General features: G+C 42.2%; 1 protein-coding gene and 1 long non-coding RNA gene across 4 annotated transcripts in view; one reads left to right on the forward strand and one right to left on the reverse strand.

Moving 5' to 3' along the window:
• Positions 1-7242, forward strand: part of HLF (HLF transcription factor, PAR bZIP family member) — a 35829-nt gene extending 28587 nt beyond the window's left edge. Inside the window, exon 4 of one of the 3 annotated variants that reach the window (XM_040530348.1) lies at positions 3018-7242. In XM_040530348.1, coding sequence (XP_040386282.1) covers positions 3018-3236 — 219 coding nt within the window. In that variant the 3' untranslated portion in view covers positions 3237-7242. Of the gene's footprint in view, positions 1-23 lie in introns of all 3 variants that reach the window. The other 2 variants (XM_040530351.1, XM_040530349.1) reach the window with 2 other exon arrangements.
• Positions 7243-9002: 1760 nt separating this feature from the next.
• Positions 9003-12139, reverse strand: LOC121056855. Its single transcript, XR_005813538.1, has 3 exons — positions 11840-12139; positions 11256-11358; positions 9003-9833 (listed from the first exon to the last, which is right to left on the reverse strand). It is a non-coding gene; the product is annotated as an uncharacterized LOC121056855 (long non-coding RNA).
• Between the last annotated feature and the right edge of the window lie 4389 nt (positions 12140-16528).

Consider the following 16528-nt stretch of genomic DNA (forward strand, 5'->3'; position numbering starts at 1 on the left):
TACTAATTATGACTTTGTTGTAGAACAAAACTGTAACACTTCTGAAGAGGACTGAGGCAAGAATGTCCCTTATACGTTAATCAACAGCTGAAATTCATGAGATCAATATTAATTTCCTTTGTATGCCAGAAATTTCCTGCGTGACCTTGGACAAGCTTACTTTGTCCCATATTTCCCACTTATGAAACAGTCTGATCATGTTTCCTTTTCCTCCACTCTCTGTCTGTCTCATCAGCATAGATTGTAAAGTCTTCAAGGAAGAATCTCTCCCTCACGGGGTGTAGTCCACAGAGGCCCCTGATAATGACAGAATGAAATACAGTTTGTCTTGTTCGGAAGTTTCTTTAGCTCTGCGTATAACAATGAATGGGAACACTACACTAAATACTACTAAACTAGGTGAAAGGATCTAAACTAGTTGAAGGGAAGCAGAACAAAATAATTCTGCCGGTAAGCGTATTTTAATACAATATTTAAAATATAATACAACAATAATGCAATAATTAAAAACAAAAAGAACACTTGTTTATGTTTCTCATTGCTTCTGAGATGTGAAGAACAAAGAACTTGCTAGAAGAGAGCTGAACAAATTGATCAGCTGATTCAGTTTATCAAATAACTGTGAAAATTGTCATTATTTGCAAAATTCTATTCCCAGTATGTGATTTCCAAGACGGTCTTTTTTTTATCAGAAGTAGTCAGTGAAGAATTCTGCTGTGGCCCACCGAGATACAGACTGAAAGCCTGTTGGTGTTGGTGGGAATCTTCAGCTGTGCACACAGAGGCTGGGAGGGCATGTGTTTACACCCAGTGATAGCATTAGGGAAGGAAGCTGATGCTCTTCACTATTTTCAAGGATAATGTTGTGTGAGCTAAAAGAGCGCACAACACCAGTGGTGTCACTATGTGGTGTCCTCAGTTTTCATTCAGAAAGATTTCTCTGCACTGTGCCATTATTTTTCAGGCAAATTTTACTGCTTCTGATGCTCTGCTGGCATTGCAGTGTACTGAGGTCTGCCTAAAGAGAGGTGTTCAGTACAGAAATGGCTACACAGGTGTAAGGAGACTGGAGTTTGCCCCTCAGTGTCATTCATTTTGTGATATCTGCTCAGTGTCCTTATATTGTCAAAGCAAGCTTTTGCCAAAAGTGCCCTTGGACTGTTTCATACCAGATGTGGAAAATGTCTTGCATGCAGCAGTGGAGCACCCAAGTTCTCAGCCTAAGACTGAAAGGGTTCAGTTCAAGGTCCCTCACTTCTCTGAGATACTCACATCAGATGCCCTTGACTCAGTTCAGAATGCTTGACCCAAGCGCTGCTTCTGCCCTGGCGTGTGGAATGGCTGTTGAGTTCTCGGGGTGGGTAAGCAGATTAGACCAGTCAATCGTCTCTGGGTTGCATGTGATTTTGAAATGCCAGCCTTACCTCTTTCGGGTCTGGATTAAGGGATTTGCCATAGCAATTTGTTAAAATAAAGATGGATGAAGCCTAGGTGGCACACTAATAAATTGCTTAAAGCTGATTTTTTGGAGTGGAGTGAGATGGGAAATTATAAACAAGATTCAGGTCATAGCTTTTTGCTGCATGCTTGTTTTTAAGAGGAGTTTTGGGGGGTGGTCCTATCTAAGTGCAGGTGAAAAGCAATTTAGAGATGCACTGACTCCAAATCATCTTTGCTGTACAACTCACAAAGCTAAACTAGTATAAAGCAGTTGTAGAGTACTTGTAGCAGTTGTTTTGCTCTTGTTTTGTCTCGTGCAAGCAGCGGCAGAAGATGCAGAGCAGCAGCATTAGGCCTGGCCTGTTTCCTGCAGAAGTATGAGGCAGTGGGGGGGATTTCCCTGCTCAGTGCAGTGGAGGACCAGATGGCTCCTGGTTCTCGCCCTGGATATGGGGCTGTGCTGCGATGCTTGATGAAGCAAGGGCTGCCCTCAGACTGTAAGCAAATGTAAGCATATAAAAATGGAGGAGTGACTCTGGGAGGGCAAGTTTGAGCTGGACAGCTCGACCAGGCAGTCTGAGTGTTGAGTGGCTCTATCACTCTCTGCAGGGGATGGAATTTCCCTTTTCCTGAGACACTCTGCCCACTTTGTGTTCAGTGAGTTTCCGGATTTCTAGGGCTTAATTTTCATAGCAGTGCAGAAGCTGCCATTTCACTGAAGGCCATTTCATTAGAAAAGCCACAAAATCAAGTGAAATTAAGTAGTGACTTGCAGTCTTTGCACAAATGCAACTAAGGTGATGTCCTAGAGACAAAGCTTTAAGGACAACACTTTGGGAATGTGTTAGCTTATGAAACTTTAGAGATGAGTGGACCTATTTCTGGCAAATGCTTTTTTCTTCACTGTCAAAGCCTATTGTACTAATCTCTTTGCGGACAGTACCAGAGCAGCCGTCCTTGTTTTGCCATTCCTGAATTGGCTGTGAAGCTGTGCCAAGGGATCCTCTTCCAGTGGTTCTAGAGTGCAAACGTGAACCCTTTGGGGTGTTGTAGAGACAGGGAAAGAGCCGAACGACAGAGGACATGGATGGTTCCAACAAGCAGAGCGAACCAGGTGTTGGCTGGCAAAACAGATGAGCAGGGACATACAAGAAGTAATTAGTACTGCTCCAGCAACCGGTAGCATGAGTCATCACACGTGAAGCTGGATGTGCTAACTATAACTAGGTCAGCGGAGACGTGCGATGGGTTGTACTGCTGGAATAGCGCTTCGGTTGTGCTTGGAGGACTTCATGCTCAAGAGGATGAGGGGCTTAGCCTCTTTCATTTTGGCAGAAATACACACAGGTCTCTGCACTCGCTCCCTGGGTTATGCCGTGTAAATCTGTAACTTCTGTCCCAGCAGTGCCTGGCATTGTCTGGGCTCGTTGGCCTGGCAAACAAAATAGGCCACGGCCAGCAAAATCCGCGGTGTTAAGTCATGCCCAGCCCCGAGGCTGTGGCCGAGAGCACATCCTGCTGGCTGCTCAGTTTACTGAAATCTAATATCTTGTTTGTTTCCTTCTGTGTTTAATGAGCAGGATGACAAATACTGGGCAAGGCGCAGAAAGAACAACATGGCTGCCAAGCGGTCGAGGGATGCCCGCCGGCTGAAGGAGAACCAGATCGCCATCCGCGCCTCGTTTCTGGAGAAGGAGAACTCGGCTCTCCGCCAGGAGGTGGCCGACCTGCGGAAAGAGCTGGGAAAATGCAAGAACGTCCTTGCGAAGTACGAAGCTCGACACGGCCCCCTGTAAAGTGAAGGGAGGGGAGCGGGGTTTTTTCTTTTTTCTTTTTTTTTTTTCAGTTGCGGGTTGGCATTTGAATAGATGGACAATGTGTTTCCTGTTTGATAGCACCACGCCCAAACCAACCTTTCTGTCTTCAGCACTTTACCAGAAGCAGAAACAAAACTGACTTATGTTCTTTTTTTTGTTTGCGTATGCGTGTACCTGCGTATGTGTGCACGTGTGTTCACACGTCTGTACATGTGTGTGTGTGCATGTTGTGTGTGTGTGTGTGCGTGCGCACGCATCTCAGCACTTCCCATTTTTACGAAGCCCTCTTCAAAGGGTGCCACATTTTTACCTGGACTGTTGAGAACCGCCATAGTAAGCTTTTTATTATATTTTTTCAGTGCTGCTTCAGATTAGGGTTTTTATGTTATTGTAACCAGTTCCATCCTCCTGATTTACTTGGAAAGATCCCAGTATAAATTATAAAAAAAGGAAAAAAAAAAAGAAAAAAGAAAAAAAAAAGTAGATCTCAGTTTTTCGAGAGTAACAAGCTATTGTTTATGTCTAATCAGAAAAGTTAACGCTAATAAAGTGCACAAATAATAATTTAGTACTACACTGCAGAGTTATTAATTTATAGATTGCTTTTGTTGTATTTTAAGTTTTGGTGATAATTGTCTTCAGATTTAAAGTGCTGTTAGACTGAGTTAGCTATACTCATTATAGATCCCATAATGGCTTCTCTATAGCTATTAAGGTTCCTTTTATTTCCACAGACCCCAGGTAGATAGGAGTACTATTGATAGACCACAGCGTGTGTATTTTGCACTGTCTGTACCTGAAGCAATAATCCTATTGTACGCTAGCGCGCATGCTGCCCGGATGTTCCTAGTGGACGTAGGATGGTTTCCCTACTCAACAGAAGTTTTCATGTCTTTAACAAAAAAAATTTAAAAAGTAAAAGTCACATTAATGTGAGCATGCTAATTGTATCCCTGCAATGGGGAGCGCATGTATAAGAAGCAGGATAATTAGTTGAAACAACAAAATTAATAATATCAAATCAGATCCGATGTTGAAATCAGAGGGGCTTTACTGTTTTCAGTTAGTTATGCATTTCTTCAAGTTCCATTTTGTGATTACAAATTAAATAACCTAAATTCAGTTGTTTCTTTCCCATGTTTTGTAATATACTTTCTGTGGATTATATCTTGCTGTTTGAAAAATCACTTTTATTCAGTTAGAAGAAGTCACTGGTTTGCAAAGCCCATTTTTCCTAGTGATTGTTGTTTTGAGTGTGACATGAACTGATGGTTCTGAACTTTAGTGTTTTAAACTCTATTTGCTTTTGAACACATGTTCTAATATAAAGTGGACTTCTGAGAAATGAATGTAAGAGACACTGGTGTATTTCAGAAGGGGATGGTGTTGTCATATACTGTGGTTAATCCAATCAATCTAAGTGTTTACTATAGACCAAAAGAATAGATATTATAAAATGTATAAAGTTTATACAGAATAATTATAGTACGTTTGTTTTGTACAGTATTTTTCAAGTACAAATACTGACAATGTATTTTGAAAGACATATATTATATATAGCAAAGAGAAAAAGCTATTCCATGTTTAAAATATATAGCAAAGATATATATTCTCCATTATTGTACAGAAAGGAAATGCTTAGGGGTTTGTTGTTTTTTTTTGTTGGTTTTTTTTTTTTGTAATCTTTAATATTTTAAGCCTGCCACTGGCACACCGGCATGTTCTGTGCTTTAAATTAAATTTTTTATGGAAGTAATACGGCTTTCAAGGATGTTCCATATTACTGAAAAAGAGAGACTTTATTATTTTCCATCAGAAACACATAAAGAATCTATTTAATAGGGACAAAGCACAATATGGATTTTAGTCAACTATTAATTGGACAATACAATATTTTATAAAGGCAGAAAAACATTATATAATAAAAAACATAGTCTTTTCTAATTCTGCTGCTGATGGTAGAATCTGTTTCCAACTGATTTTTTTAATATATATCTCTGTTCATGTATACAGTTGTACGTACTGCGTACAGTTATTAACATGTGAGGAAAATATGGTGCTACATGTCTTGCTCACAATTTTCTAAGTGTTTTGACATTATTTTCAAATAAAAAGGTTGTTCATTCCATTAAATAATTATTCATGCTTCAGGAGATTGTTGCAAAGGACCCAACATTTTGTTCAGCATAAAAAATATCCTCACATCAATGGCATTTTTCCAGTATTTTTCCTCAAACGCACCCAACTTGTCCCTTAATGTGCAGTACTCGCCTCTGGACCATTTATTCAGTGAACTGAATTTCCATGTGCTGCAGCAAAGTTTAAAGTGTAGTAAGTTATTTTCTAGAGGTCAGTATAAGCCACTGGATGCATGGGTAGAGAAACGAGGCTGACTGTTTGGTATAAGTCAGTGTATCTGCTATATCCCCTATGAAATAAACCTTTGGTTTTTCCTTTGGAGTAGGTTGTGTGACAGTGGGGGGGCTCAGCCAGCCAGCCACTGCTATGAATATGTTTTTAGCAGCAACATGGCAAAATGCAACAGCTTCTCATCACCCTCGCTATGAGTGTTCTTGGGGTGATGCCTGAACAGCAGAAATTAAGTATATGAAATGGGCTGGTACGTAAATAGCTAGAGCCATCGTGCACTGCATTGTGACCACAAAATGTTCTTTAAAATATAAAAGGCAGCTTGGGAAAAAAAAATGCAGATGATTATTTAGTTTCTTTTGGGCAGGGAAGGGGTGGGAGATGGTAGTTTTGTAGGTTGGCTATCACAGATTTATTAAGTCACGGCCACAGAGGAGCAGAGGCTTCCAGCAATGACCTCGTCCAGCAGCAGCAATGCACCCACTCGGAGCTCAGTGGGAGGAGGCAGTGCCTGGGCACCCAACTGGGGCATCGAGAGGCTTTTGGGGGACTTTCATAGGAGCCTGTGGGGCTTGGGCACTCACCTCTTACTGTGGGAGCTCAGTACCCAGGCTCAGCTGGAAAGAAAATAAATGTGGGCTAAAACCTGGAAAAAAGCCACAAGTTCTCCAACCAGTCTGTCTCCCCAGAATGGCAGTATCAAGGAAACCCAGAAAGTTTAGCTCATTTTCAGGTCCTAAGGTCAGCTTAGCTGGGATCATCACACCTCTGATGGCTTTGAAGGAGCTTGTAGGCATAAGAAATTCTAATTTTATAAAAATAGAAATATATATATTTGCAGAATAATTACTATTGTGTCTAAATAATTCACTGACCTCTATTAAAACATAAGCATTGGTAAAATGCTTTTTTTTTTTTCTCTAAGTCTTAGAAGTGAATTCTTTCTTTTTGAGAAGGAATATCCTCTAAAAATAAATTGCATTTGAGATGTGTTTGTGAATATGAGCACCTTGGGACTCTGCTTGGGAAGGCACGTGGCAGAGAGTAGGAAGGAGTTACTTTTTCCTTTTTGAATGGTGCTAAAAAGTCACTAAACCGAGCACCATGGAACTAAAGTTTTGACTTGAATCCACATAAGCAAGAAATAGAATGCAAGGGATGCACGTTAGCTCGGCTTCCTGCTTGACTTGCTCAGCACTGCCTGCACCTAACAGCACAAATGCTGCAGTGGCAAGCTGGAAGTTGGGTGCGTTAAGTGGTGCCGAAGGACCCCGAACATTTGATTATCTTGCCTCCGTGGGTTTGTAATAGCCCCAATTATTGCTTTAAATCTATTTTTGCATGTGATTTATGATAGAGATGTGCAGTTTATTTTTATTTTGTTGATTTTTTTATGTGAAGAAAGAAATATGTATGAATTAAAACTTACAAGTGATCAACCATCGTATTTCTGGCAACACCACAAGACAGCATCTGTTTAAATACAAGTTTAATAAATAAGATCAAATTAACTGTATGACATGAAATGGATTGCATCCTGTATGCTGTTCAGCCCAAACCTTTTTTTTTTTTTTGTCTGTTATTCTTAATGTTTAATAAACTTTTAAATTTTTCTTCTCTCACCTGTGTGCTTCCTTTGGTCTATCATGGCTTGGGCTCAGGGCCTTGGGGGGGGAGGGATATATTTTCATCCCCCCCCCCCCCCCATATACCCATCTGTGAGCTCCTGTAGCCACCATCTGTGTCCCACCATGAGCATGCAGCCATTAGGAGGGAGTAATGGGGGGGGGGGGGGGGGGGGGGGGGGGGGGGGGCCGGTTCTCAGCAAATAGCAAATGTACGATGCCCCCCGAGCTCTGCTGTCGCCAAGCCCCAGAGCAGCACCGGGGGCCCTGCCGCAAAGTGTTAATGCTGGGTAAAACCACACCAAGTGTGTATTTAGATCAGGTAATGCGATGCTCCTTGAAGCATATGTAGTAGCATTTTCTATTTTATTTCAATAAAATACTTATATATAATCATATAAGTATTAAAATTATATATATATAATTATACTGTGTAAGCTATATCATATACCATTTGATATATAGATATAGATATGACTTTATACATGAGTTATAAATAGTGCACATAGTATTCTACATTCATATAAATTCTGTATATTAAGCAGTATTTTTATGACAGTATACAAAACATTTTCATTATATTTAGTAAGAGAACAGTAAATAATACGTATTACATGCTTTCAGCTATATATTTTATATATAATATATAGTATGCAATAAACAGTATAAAAGCTTACAGTTAACACTTTATACAAGTTACTAAAATGTATACCTATATATGTATATAGAACCATAAATTAATATAGAATAGATGAGAATTTTACTTAAATTTTTTTTATATATTTGTATTGATAGATATAAAGGTATCTATGTTATATATGAATCAAAATATTATCATAACTCTATATAGAAATAATTATATTTTTCATATTGCATATTTAGCAGAATTTATTTTAATACTTTTATATTGATTATGTATAAGACCTTAGAAACATTGAACCATAAGATGGTTTGGGTTGGAAGGGACCTTAAAGATCTAGCACCAGCCCCCTGCCCATGGGCAGGGACACCTTCCCCTAGCTCGGCACTCAAAGCCCCATCCAATCTGGCGTTGAGCACTTCCAGGGAAGGACGTTTAGTTTAAAGCCATTCCCCTTTGCCTATCACTATGCGCCCTGACAAAGAGACCCTCCCCAGCTGTCCTGTAGGCCCCTTTAGGTACAGGAAGGTCTCCTCAGACCCTTCCCTCCTCCAGGCTGACCAGCTCGCAGCCTCTCCCCACAGACAGGTGCTGAAGGCCTCTGAGCAGCCTCACCGCCTCCTCTGGCCTCGCTCCACCACCTCCCCATCCGCCTTCTGCTGGGGGACCAGAGCTGAGTGCAGCGCTGCGGGGTGGCGGGGTCTCACGGGAGCAGCGCGGGGGGGAGAATCACCGCCCTCACCTCCACCTGCTGGCTACAATAGCTAGCAGATTAAAAAATGACAAATTTCATACCTAAAAGACAGATATCACTGATATAAAGGTCTGTTTTAATACGCTGCATATTATCTACAGCGTAAATTTATTACACAGACACACACATGCTCTCTCTCAGTGTCTAGCCATATAGAAATGAACGCCCTTCATATTTAGCTAAATTTATTTCAAAAATGTTTTATATTTATATTTATATATATATATATATATAAAATATATGTGTGTATATATATTAGTGTATATATACATAAAGGTTTGGGTTTAAAATACATCTTATGCACAAAATATATTTTAATAATTCATAAAAATATGTATATGGATAAAACTTTAATTATTTTCATATATGTTATTTAGCAGAATTTATTTTTAAGAGACCAGTTTTATATATATATATATATACACACACACACACACGCACAGTAGATTTTATTGATACAAAGATCTCATATCTATCTATCTATCTATCTATCGAGATATAGAAAAAAAATACTTCAGGCACAAACTTTACTTGTTCCACTATACATACATGCACATTCACACTCTCTCTCACCCCCTGTGTGTGTGTATATATATATATATATATATATATATATATGCATATGTATCCATCTATATATCTATATATCCATATAACTAAATATACAGATTCCATGATTATATTTTCATATAGCATATTTAGTAGAATTTACTTGATCAATACAGATTTATATATACATAGACATTTACAAAGAGATTTTTTTTTATTTGTTTTACTGATATAAAGGCTTGCTTTTACTACGTATGTTATAGGTTATGGACAATATGTGCTTGCTATACTAAATACAGACACGCACTTACACGCTAACCTCCACCTCCCACTCTGTGTGTGCATTCACATGCACCATCCCATATACATGTCTGTGTATCTACATACAGATATAAATTTAATTTTTCATATCGTGTGTTTAACAGAATTTACTTAATTGTAAATATTATATATGTTATATATAATATACATTAATAGATTTCATCACTACAAAGGTTGATTTTCCTTTTATGTTACAGATTATGCACAAAATAGTGTATGTGCTGGCCAAAGCCCCATCCAACCCGGCTTTGAGCACTTCCAGGGAAGGGAACATCCGCAACTCCTCTGGGCAGCCTGTGCCACGGCCTCATTGCCCCCTGAGTGAAAATATTTCTTCTTTTTATCTCATCTAAACCGACCCTTTTTAGTTTAAAGCCGTTAACCTTTGTCCTGTCACTGCACACCCTGACAAAGAGTCTCTCCCATCTTTCCTATAGGCTCCCTTTAAATTCTGGAAGGAAATAGTGTATGTTATAGATACATAATACAGATTGTAGTGCCAGATAAAACTTACTGATAAGTTGTACGTATACACATTTTTAATATGCATACATATGTATATATTCTATATTGTATATAAAGCGTGTGAACACACTGCAAGATGTGTACAGACACATTTATACAGAGAGCATCCCTGATCCCGCCATGTCCCTGGTGCCATGAGGCCTGGGCCTGCCCGTCCCTATGGCTGTGTTCTGCGGCCTGTGTCCTGGTTGCCTTTAACATCACACCCTCTGCTGTCTCTGCCAGCTGTAGTGCCCCCAAAAGCACCTCTGGCAGCTTGTGTCGATGGGCTGCTTCAGGTTTTTAAGCAAAAACAGGGGCTGTGCTCAGTGTGTGGCCTTCGGCCAGCCAACAGAACCTGCACCCAGGCTGGCGCAGAGGCCACATCTCCGACCTGCGTGAGCAATGCCTGGCTCCTGGCAGCCTGGCTCTTCCCCACTGAACTACAGCTTTGTTCGCTATTTTTAGGGGATTTCGGCCTTTCTCTGAGGAGCACCTGCTGCCTCAGGGTGCCACCAAGGTCCCACTTCAGCTAAAGCTGTCCTTACCGCCTCCTCCTTGCCCAGTGGGATGCATGGCACTTGACAGCCTCCTCCTCTCTGGGAAAGAGGGCATCTAAAAGCAGCGCCACGAACTAATTAATGGCTGTTGCTGAATGCAGCGAGTCGGGGGTGGGCAGCTGAGCCCCCAGGGCTGAGCTGGACACGGCCGCTGTGCGCCACCCGCTCGATTAAACCCACCTGCACCTCCATCCCAGCAGCCTCACAGTTTCCATCTGCCGGTGCCTGGTGCCCTCTGGAGGACACCGGAGACCTCACCACGGCCATGGCCAGCCGCAGCCGTCCCCGTTTCAGGGATAGAAAAGCCCCACGGAGACACGAAATACAACGTATTTATAAAAATTGCCTCCAGAAGGAGCCCACAGGCAAGAAACTACGGCACTGTAACCTCAGCACTGAGCACTGGGTCCTGCACTGCCTTATGAAAAGAGTCACGCTCCTGGCTCTGTCACACTTAGCGTTAGCTCCAGTTCAAGCCTAGCTGTGTTGCTGGGGTCGGACGGCTTCCCTTTGCCTCCGGACACACAGGTCAGGGCTCGGCTTGGTACATGACAAGGCTGGGCTGGGGTTTGCGTTGCCCCAGCCACCATTAGCAGGGCTCAGCGACCTGGGTGAGATCTTCCTGCTCATCCTCTTCCCCAGAGCACATAAGATATAAAATAAATACGACTTTACCAGGCGCAAAGAACACGTCTTGGATTAGCAGCATCAACAGGAGTTGGAGTCGATGATCCTTGTGGGTCCCTTCCAACTCAGGATGTTCTGTGTTTCCACGATCCTATTAACACAAGGGTGTCACTTATTTACAGTGTTTTAAGCTCTGCTTGCTGGCAAAGAGGCAATGATGGCTTTGGAGACCTGGGGGGGGGTCTAATGCTGACAGGGCTTAGCAGCCATTTTGGTGCCCTGCTCAGTGTGTGAGTACTCTTTGCAGACCTGCCATCACTGGGGTACCCCGTCTTTTTTTTTTTTTTTTTTTTTTTTTTTTAAACCTCAGGCCACACTTTTCATGAAACCTGTAGGAATTTAAAAACTTTAAGAGTTTTTTAACCCTCTATTAAGCTTGTTCAGCTGCTTAAAAAACATTACTTTGGAGGGAAATAAACAAGTAGGTGCATGCCTGGCAGCTGTGTTTTCCACAGTAAGACAGGCCTGGAAAGAAGAAAGAGAGAAAGAGAAAGAGAAAGAGAAAGAGAAAGAGAAAGAGGAAAGATAACAGAGCCTTAAAGTGTTACTTTAAAGAAACAAGTAGGACTCACCATCATGACTGAATATGACCTCTCAGTTTCTGCTGCATATTTGCTTTTCATTTCTACATATAATCATACCGCAGAGGTGAGTGTGCATGGGAGAAATGGGAGATACCGTGGGTGTGAATACAGAGCTGCATGTCATCGCCAACTACAGAGAAGCCTCTTGAACAACTGCAGCTGTATTGGCACAAACCCTCAGTCACTGCTGCAGGGGGGCTCACAGCTCCAGCGCCGTGTGCCTGGCTGGGGATGCCAGGCCCCATCCTGCAGCACTGGACCCTGCCAGCTCCAACACAAGGGGTCACGCACGAGCTGTGCTTAGCTCCTGAGAGCAGGGCTCAGATCCAAACCGCCTTTTTTTTTTTTCTTCTCTTTATAGCTATCATCTCCCTAATATATTTCTCTCTCTGCGATGTTGCAGCAGGACAAGGGACCCTGTGAAAATGTGGGGCCAGGGCCTCACCAGTCCTGGTAGTGAGGGGCTGCAGGGCCAAAGGCCAAAAAGTCCCCAGGGTACAAGGACTTATCACCACATCAACACTACAACTTTGTTCTGTACTCAGCCTGATGGCACTGGGACTCTCCTGAAGCACAGGCACAGTGCTCCCTGCCTTCGTCTGAACCAGGAAGCCCAGGCTTCAGCAATGCACAGAGACAAAGGAGCATTTAGCAGGAGATGGCCACGGGTGGGACGGCCACTGCCCGCTCCTGGCACAGATGGGTCCTGAGGTCAGGTCTACAGCACCAGCTGGCACGCGATGGCCCCCTGCATGCACCCCAGGGCAGGCCTGGTAATGTGGCTTGCCTTCTTGGGCTGGTAGATGCTGGTTTTGCTCACTTAATTTCTATCTAGGTTCTTGTAGCACACCTACATTAAGCACACATATACGTACATATACTCGTATGTACATATTTGAGCTTGTGTAAGCATTTAAATACACATGCATATGCAAGGACTCTGTGTAAGGTTCAGTTCAGGTTATACGTGCATTTCAGTGTCATAACGCAATGATCTATGTTGCCTGATTAGATAAGGTGGGGCATAGGGTTGCTCCTTCGAAAGGGACCTTCCCATTGAGAGGTGGGTCAAACTTCAAGCACTGATGCTTCAGCACAGCCTGGGACATGAACTCCAGGGCCCGAGGCCAAAGGAAAACCAGCATAATTTAAAACAAACAAACAAACAATTATATCAGATAGTTTATCTGAACTGCTTCCAAACTACACACATACTAGATGAGATAAGCACAGAGCCCCAGTGCTAATGAATGCAATCCTGCTGCTCTGTGCAGGCACAAACAGCAGGGATGTCCCCAGCAGCTGTGCTTAAGAGGGAAAACCAGGCCCTTTAGAAAAAATCTGGGCCTCCCAGAGCTTCAGCCCACCAAGTGTGTGGGTGGCTAGTACTTTTTTTTTCTTTTTACCCACTGGTCAGGGTTTCCAAGCCTTTCTCCCTCAGGCCCCCACAGTGGATGGCAGCCTCTCACATTGTGCTGCAGCCACCACAGGTGGGATCCAAAACACCATCACCACCAGCTACGTAGGAACATATCTCCCACTGCAGCCCTTTGGTGCTACGAAGACAAAATCTTGGTCTCTGTGGACCTCTTGGGATTCATTCATTGCTTAGGGGACACCTGGATCCACATAGGCTTTCTTCTCATGAAACACAAAAGGTGCATAATCCCCTGCAAATTGCAGCGTTACTGGAGGGTGGCTGCACTGGTTGTGCTTGGCCAGTGTTGCCCTTCTGCTGGTGGCAGGAGTGGCCCAGGGGCAGGGAAGCATGGCTGTAAGAAGGGGGCAAAGCACCAAAAGCACCATGCCCTCCTGCCCTTGCACCCTACAGCTGGGGGTCACCTTATGAAGAGCATAAGAAGGACAAGGACTGGTGGAGATCTGATACAAGGTATAGAAAATACAGCCTGTGAAAAAAGATTGAAGGAATTGCGTTTGTGTGAATCTAGGGGAGAATAAAGGAATGGAAGAAGCAGCTGTCTGCAGACACAGAAAACCTCACTGTAAGGGCTCTTCTCTGAGCACACCGCATACAGGACTAGGAGTAATGGGCTTAAGCTATAGCAAAGAAAATACAGTTTATATAGCAGAAAAAAAGTATAAGAGGGCAGAGGGTGACACTGAAATAAACTGCCTGGGAGGATTGTGAAATCCCCATTGTTTGAGGTTTTTTAGAGCAGGTTGGACTATCAGGAATGACAAGCAGAGTTCGTCCTGCCTGCAGGCAGAGGATGGGCTAAAAATACCTGAGTCCCTTCAAGCTTTATTTTCAGTGATTTAGCAGAAGGCTGATTAAGCTGCTCAGCACCACCATCAGCTTCAAGACAAAGGCTGCTTTCATTCAGTCAAACACATTCATAGATGAAGGTTTATTTAAAAAAAAAAAAAATCTGCATTCCCTTCCTAAACTCATTCTTAGCTTCCCAAGTGTATGGTTTTTAATTAGAGAAGATGGTTGAACTCCCAGAGCAATGACACTCAATCCTTTAGTGTGCATCACTAAATTGTTGCTCATTGAGGCCAAATGTACCATGGATTCCCTACGTTCACTGGGTGTTGTGGGTTGGGTTTGGGTGTTTCAGCATATCCAGTAACTAGAGCTCTCTATCCAAACAAGCCTGCGGTCTGATCTGAATGTCCAGGTGAGGTTCAGTCCCCTGCTGACCACGTCGAGGAAACTTCATACTGTCACCGGTCACTGCCTGCTCCCCAAACCTCTGCGTCGCTCCTGGAACCAAACACAACACACCAGAAAGCAAGAAGAGCTCTGCTGCAGCTAAAGCCACTAATTCGGTAGGTCACTACTAATGGCTTTTCACCTACATGAAAATTTAAGGGAGATTTTCAAAGGCACCTAAAGGATTTGGGAGCACAAACCCACAGCCAGCATGGCTCATGCTGCTAAGCAACAAGGACATGAGTATATCCTTCTGAGAGCACCCAAGCCTCATTAGAGTCAATGATGTAACCTCTGTTATAAAACTGGTGTTAACTGCTAGCCTTTTGCAAGAGGATTTTGGTTCCCTCGCTTATCCTTAGTAACAAGAGCCTTGGTTGTACAAAGGGAACAACATTGCCACCCCTACTGCATGCAGTCAGACTCACCACGTACAGGACAGAGATACCTGGTGTGACACAACCCACCAGACACCCAGTTCAGTAACAAAATGTCAGCCCGCTGCAACATACTACCCGATCAGGAATTTGGAAAACTTTTTTCAAAGAAACCCCTGCTTTCCCTAGAAGTAGGCCCTATAAAAATTAAATACTGCATTATTTCAGACTGTATATTGTATGGACATTCTAAGGGTCTTCAACTTGAATATCTTTGCATTGAATTTTCAATGTAGGCTGTAGAGCACATCCAACACCCAACATGGGGCAGCCTGGGGGCATTTAGCTCCAGGCATGGCACTGCTGCTACGCAACAGTTGGGCCAGCACAGCTGTAATACCAAATTAAAAGCATTCAAATGTTTCCAAATAGCCACTAGTGAACATTTCAGGCACCTTATGTACATTCCCTTTTAAGACTATGACAGCATTTCGTGAATTTAGCCAGACAAATGATGAAAATGGAAAGCGAACACTTCAAAAATAATAAAAGAATGACAGCAAACAGCCCCTAGCTGTTGAAGAACAACTGTCCATGCCACAAGCTAATCAACCTGCTTAACTTCACAGGAAAGGCAGGGAGCAGGCAAGCATCCGCCTTGTCCTCCCGGTCATTCTTTTGTTTACTATTTTTAGATTTAATCTTCTGACACCTATTGACAGTGAAAGCAATTAATGAGCAGAGACTAACATCCTGCATTCTTTTAAAAATAGCAAAGCATGGAGAAAAGACTTAGTCAAGCACATGATGTGAACATGACAGACTTAGCCTCCAGAGAAATCATGTAGCTAAATACACCAGAACTAAATAAAGAATTGAGTAGGTGACTCAGTTTTCCAAACATGGGGCAGGGTCCTGAGTGTGAGGAAGTTAAACAAAAGGATTAAGAGAAAAACGTTTATGAAAAGCTTAGTATCTTCTGTTTAAATGGCTCATTCCGCACACGTTTCAATAAGAAGCAACGCTAAAAGTGCTATTACGCCCATGTGATTTACCAATTCCAAGATCAGCATGTAAGAGCTCAGATACGAGCTCTGAAAATCATGCAGTAAACTATAAACGTATACCACAGTGACAGCCCTGAGCCCTGTAAGTGTGTTATTCCATTCAGTGTACTACTGATACTATGGCAATGCTGGGATATGTAACAAGAGTGCTGCCTAGGAGACACAGGCTTGGCATTTCAAACTAGAAAAAAAATTTAAAGAAATAGAAAAAAACATGTAAAAAACATTAAATATAACCATCTTGTATCTGCTAATATTGGGCCATTCTGAATATCTAGAATTTAGGTATCTTTAAAAATTTGGAGAAACTGATAAAAAAGCTTTCAGTCCAATAGATACAGCAAAGGCTGCAAAAGTTATTTTTAGACACTCGAGACTCCTTTGAACAGACTTTACTACCTTCCTAGAACTTGGAGACAGTAATACAATTTCTTATGATAATAAAAATAATTAGGAAGGATGTGGGGAAGACAGAACTGAAAAAGAAGTCTTTTTTATGACTGCTTTTCTTAATAGAGAAAAAAATACTTGAAAAAATCATTGAAATACAAAAAAC

Source organism: Cygnus olor, chromosome 18 (assembly GCF_009769625.2).
Source record: "Cygnus olor isolate bCygOlo1 chromosome 18, bCygOlo1.pri.v2, whole genome shotgun sequence".
Classification (NCBI taxonomy): domain Eukaryota; kingdom Metazoa; phylum Chordata; class Aves; order Anseriformes; family Anatidae; genus Cygnus; species Cygnus olor.